At 53.2% G+C, this 5,160-nt stretch overlaps 2 protein-coding genes across 2 annotated transcripts; one reads left to right on the forward strand and one right to left on the reverse strand.

Annotated features, from left to right (window-relative positions):
• The first annotated feature begins 7 nt into the window (after positions 1-7).
• On the forward strand, positions 8-641 carry LOC113941373 (carboxypeptidase A1-like). The gene is made up of 2 exons (XM_027632526.1): positions 8-316; positions 435-641. The coding sequence occupies exons 1-2, from the start codon at positions 172-174 to the stop codon at positions 620-622; spliced, it is 333 nt and encodes a 110-aa protein (XP_027488327.1). The 5' UTR covers positions 8-171; the 3' UTR covers positions 623-641.
• Positions 642-3,366: 2,725 nt separating this feature from the next.
• Positions 3,367-3,960, reverse strand: LOC113941374 (centrosomal protein of 41 kDa-like; the record flags this gene model as incomplete). Its single annotated transcript, XM_027632527.1, has 2 exons — positions 3,367-3,560; positions 3,745-3,960. Coding segments are annotated over 2 exons (359 nt in total), but the record flags the coding sequence as incomplete, so codon positions are not given.
• Between the last annotated feature and the right edge of the window lie 1,200 nt (positions 3,961-5,160).

Below are 5,160 nucleotides of genomic sequence, written 5' to 3' on the forward strand. Positions count from 1 at the left end.
TCCCTCACGATTTTTGCCTCATGATTTTCCCTCACGATTTTCCCTCATCATTTTCCCCTCACCATTCTCCTCTTATGATTTCCTCTCAAGATCTGCCCCTCATGATTTCCCCCTCACGATTTTCCCTCATTAATTTTCCCCTCACGATCTCCCCTCACGATTTTCCCCCTTATGATTTTCGCCTCACAATTTTCCCTCCTTTCCCTCACCTTTCTCCCCGCTCCCTCCCAGCACGAGCTCTCTGCCAAGGCCGTGGCCGCTCTGTCCTCCCTGTATGGCACCAGGTACACGTACGGGAGCATCATCACCACCATCTGTGAGTGCCTCCCCAAAAACCACCCCAAAACCCACCCCAAAACCCACCCAAAGCCCATCCCTTGCACCACGGCCGGGATGAAACATCCCGTAAAATCCCCTCCCGTTGTTTCCCTCAGACGAAGCGAGCGGATCAACCGTCGACTGGACCTACAACCAGGGCATCAAATATTCCTTCACCTTCGAGCTGCGGGACACGGGGCTTTACGGATTCCTGCTTCCCGCCAAACAGATCGTTCCGACGGCCGAGGAGACCTGGTTGGCCCTCAAGGTCATCATGGAGCACGCCCGGGACAACATTTACTGAGCGGGATCGGCAGCTGGAGAGGGGGGGAAGAACCCGATAAATAAACGGATGAGAAAAAGAAAAGCTTTTTTGTTGTTGTTTTCCCTTTTTCCCAAGTCAGGTGGAAAAGCCCTTTCGGAGATGGATCCGGTGTTCCCGCGTGTGCCAACACAAACAGGGCGTGCTGGGCTAAAAAGGGCATGAAAAGGGCATTAAAAGGGCATGAAAATATCAGGGATAAAAGGAAGGAAGGGGTTTTCCCTCTGCTCTGGAACAGGAGGGGAGGGGAAAAGGGTTGGTTTGGCACTGGGCAGCTGGAGCGGCTCTGGGATATGAGGCAATGGATCAACGGGATTTATGGGGCTCCAAGGCTGGAGATGGATTGGGGACAAGGAATGGAGGGACAGGACACAGGGAATGGCCTCCCACTGCCAGAAGGCTAGATGGGATATTGGGAAGGAATTCCTGGCTGGGAGGGTGGGGAGAGGCTGGAATGAATCTCCCAGAGAAGCTGTGGTTGCCCCTGGATCCCTGGAAGTGTCCAAGGGCAGGTTGGAGCAACCTGGGATAGTGGGAGGTGTCTCTGGGTGGAACTGGACAAGTTTTAAGTCCCTTCCCATCCAAACTATTCCATGATCCCTCCTCAGCCCCTGTAATCCCCAGGGAAGGGGAGCCCAGTCCCTGCCCACTCCCACTTTTTCCAGATTTTCCAAAGCTCTCAAAATTCAAACTGGGAAAAAAAAAAACAAACACCAAAACCACTCAACCTTCTGGTGTCATTTACATTTAATTAAATTAAACAATTAAACCTCACAGCATTTACAGAGTTTGACTCTCCACCAAACAGCACCAAGAGTCCAAACACGCCCAAATCCACCAAGACAGCGGGAAAGTCCATCAGTCCTTCCTTGGATTCCTGGATTTGGGAGATATCAAACAGCTTAGTTTTGTCTGTTCCATAGGAGGAGGTTGTCATGGAACCAGGGATTCTGGATCAGTGTCTGTCCAGAGATGGGCAGCAAAACCAGGATTTCAGCCAACACAGTGACAATTCCAAGAGCTCTTGGAGGTGACAAAGCTGCTCCCACCCCACAGGGCCCTCTGTGTTGTACCAATCCCTGGATTTCAAGCACTCAACAAATCAGGGAATTGTTTGGGTTGGAAAAGCCCTCTGAGATCATCAAGTCCAACCATTCCCAGCACTGCCAAGGCCATCACAAATCCATGTCCATCAGTGCCACATCCACATGGATTTTAAATCCCTCCAGGCACGAGGACTCCACCACTGTCCTGGGCACTCTTTCCATGATGGAACTTTCCCAGATATCCAACCTGAACCTCCCCTGGCACAACTTGAGGTTGTTCCCTCTTGTCCTGGGGCTCCCTTGGATCTCCCCTTCCCTGTGCACATCCAGCTCCATGGAAAAGGGGGATCATTTTCCTGAATTATGCAGGAGATGTTCCTTTATTCCGTGTTTTTCACCACAACATAAAAATGGAGCTGCTGCACAAGTCATATCCCAACTTCCAAAGCTAAATGGGATATTTCTGTGGTGCTTCAACACCAAATTCCTTTGAAAGCTCCATTTAGCTTTGATTTATTTATTTTATTTTCCCTACGGATGATCCTGACTCAGAATCCCAATTTTGTGTGGATCTCCTCCCTCTTTCCTGGAGAAGCCCAAGGATATGGCTCTTAACAGACTAAAACTTCCATTCCTGGAGTCAGGAATTGTCTGCTTGAACACTCAGAGACACAACAAACATCATAAAAGCGCTCAGGGGATGTTGAGCCTTAACCTTCCAAACTGGGAATTCTGTGCAATTCCTCCCCCTTTGCCCTTTCACCAGAATTATCCCAAAATCACCAGCGAATTTTGGGGAGGGTTTGAACATTTTCTGCTTCAAAAAGAGGGGGAAGAAAGCACTGAAATCCAAAAATACACACAAAACCCCCACAATAATCAAAGCTGGACCAGGCTCAGCAAGGTTGTAAAGTCAAGACTAAAGAGCAGGTCCTTCCTAAGCCTCGCTCAGGCAGCTCTGCTTTGTCACCAGGGAAAACCAGATGATTCCCAGAAGGAAAACCGCGCCTCTCATTTTCCAGGAAACCCTCACCCTTGTTCAGCTCCACATTCCAGGTCCCTGCTGGGATTTAGGGATCCCGGTTCAACAGCAGCAGGAAATTTCCCCTTGAGCCACCAAAACCTCAAAAGAAGCTCCTAAAAATACCTCTGGGAAAGGTGTAACTGGGAATAAACTTCCAGAAAAAGACACAACAGTTCCAAGTGTCCAGGAGCAAACACGACCCTCGGGTCCCAGTGCCACCTTGGGCCAATTTCCAAAAAACACCTTTATTAGAAATACTTCCGTTCATCATCATAATTTAATTAAAATACCCCCAAAAAAACCTCTTTTTAAGGATCTTTTCTCCATTTTGGCAACTTGCTGAGTGTCTTTGTCTCTCGTTTGTGCTCCCAGGACAGTTCTGGTCCCTTCACCTCCGCGTGTGTCCACAGGTGGCTCCAGGGAACGTCACGGATTCAAATTCCATCCCCTGGACTAAAAGCTTGGTGGAAGTTCCTACTGGTCCCAGACTTCACTACCAGTTTGCTCCCAACCCTACAAACCTGCGGGATGACACTCCTGCCTCCAGGAAACCCCATTCCAGCTCTCCAAAGCCTGACCCGAGCTGCCTTTTCCACACCTGCGGTTGCTTTTCCCTGCGGATTCCTAAAACCACAAAGGGGCTGCACTGCTCAGGGTATTCCCAAAACCTGGATAATCCTTTATTCGGTGGGAGGAGACCCCACTGGTTATTTCCAGGGCCTGTTCTGGAGGCTGGTCCTGCTGAGCGTGCGGGAGCTGAGGGATCCAGCGTTGGAGCCGTGGAGGCTGGGGCTGCTCCTCATGGATGTGGGCTTGGAATCCCGGCTGGAAATCCCACGGCTCAGGCGGCCTGGGGGGGAAAACAACCCACGGTCACACACTGGTTGCCCTGGAAAGGAGCTGTGGACACTCCATCCTGGAAGTGTTCAAGGCCAGGATGGGCAGTCAGAGCAACCTGGGACACTGGAAGGTTTGGGGCTGGAAGTGGACGATCCTTAAGGTCCCTTCCCACCCAACCCATTCCATGATCTTACTGGCAGCGTCCAAAGGAATGTGCTCCTCCTCCAGGTAGTACTTCAGCTTCTGGAGATCATCTGCAGAGAACCTCCACTTGTTCTCAGCACGGGTGGGAGGGACTCGGGGAGAGGTTTTCCTTCGGGCGGATCCCGGGGGAGCCGGGACCTGGCAGGACAGCGGGAGCGTGCCCGTGATCAACCCCTCTGGGATCTTCTGTGCAAGGACCTTCAGGCCTGCAGGGACACAGACCCACGTTAGCCCAGCTGTGGTGGGATCTACCAAGCACAAGGGAAACACTGCATGGAGCTGAAGATCCGAGAAGTTCGGATGGAGGAAAGTGGGCAGGAGGGGAGGTGGGAATTCTGTCCCTCTGGGGAACAGCACAAGGACGTGGAGCTGCTGGAGCAAGTCCAGGGGAGGCCATGGAGCTGCTGCCAGGGTTGGATTCCCTCTGCTCTGGAGCCAGGCTGGGAATGCTGGGAATGTTCCCCTGGAGAAGAGAAGGCTCCAGGGAGAGCTGAGAGCCCCTTGCAGGGCCTAAAGGGGCTCCAGGAGAGCTGGAGAGGGACTGGGGACAAGGGATGGAGGGACAGGACACAGGGAATGGCTTCCCACTGCCAGAGGGCAGGGAGAAATGGCATATTGGGAAGGAATTGCTGTCTGGGAGGGTGGAGAGGGGCTGGAATGGATTTCCCAGAGAAGCTGTGGCTGCCCCTGGATCCCTGGAAGTGTCCAAGGGCAGGCTGGAGCAACCTGGGATAGTGGGAGGTGTCCCTGGGGTTGGAACTAGATGATCCTTCAGTTCTCTTCCCACCCAAACCACTCTGTGATTCCATGATCCAGCTTTTTCCAACCTCCAGCTCACACAACCCTTGCTCTCCCCTCTGTTTCCCCAGGAGCCCTCGGGGGGTTCTTCCTACCCCTGGGAGATCTCAGGGAGCTCTTCCCACACCCGAGAGCTCTCAGGGAGCTCTTCCCACTCCCAGGAGCTCTTGAGGAGCTCGTCCCATTTCCAGAAGCCCTTGGGAGGCTCTTCCCATTTCCAGGAGCCCTCAGGGGGCTCTTCCCACCCCCAGGAGCCCTCAAGGAGCTCTTCCCATGCCCGGGGGATCTCCGGGAGCTCTTCTCACACCCAGGGGATTTCAGGGAGCTCTTCTCACACCCAGGGGATCTCGGGGAGCTCTTCCCATTTCCAGGAGTTCTCAAGGAGCTTTTCCCAGGCCCAGGAGTCCTTGAGGAGTTCTTCCCACTCCCAGGAGCCCTCAGGGGCCTCTTTCGATCCCCAGGAGCCCTCAGGGAGCTCTTCCCATGCCCAGGAACCCTCAGGAAAGCTCTTCCCACACCCAGGAGCCCTCAAGGAGCTCTTCCCATGCCCGGGGGATGCCTGGGAGCTCTTCCCGTTTCCAGGAGCCCTCGAGGAGCTTTTCCCATCC

This window comes from Corapipo altera, unplaced genomic scaffold (genome assembly GCF_003945725.1).
Source record: "Corapipo altera isolate COAL_440 unplaced genomic scaffold, ASM394572v1 131332, whole genome shotgun sequence".
In the NCBI taxonomy this organism is placed as follows: Eukaryota; Metazoa; Chordata; class Aves; order Passeriformes; family Pipridae; genus Corapipo; species Corapipo altera.

Coding starts and splice junctions, on each gene's coding strand:
- LOC113941373 (XM_027632526.1), top strand. CDS start 172: ATGATTTTCGCCTCACAATTTTCCCTCCTTTCCCTCACCTTTCTCCCC. Junction 317..434: donor GAGCATCATCACCACCATCT/GTGAGTGCCTCC, acceptor TGTTTCCCTCAG/ACGAAGCGAGCGGATCAACC.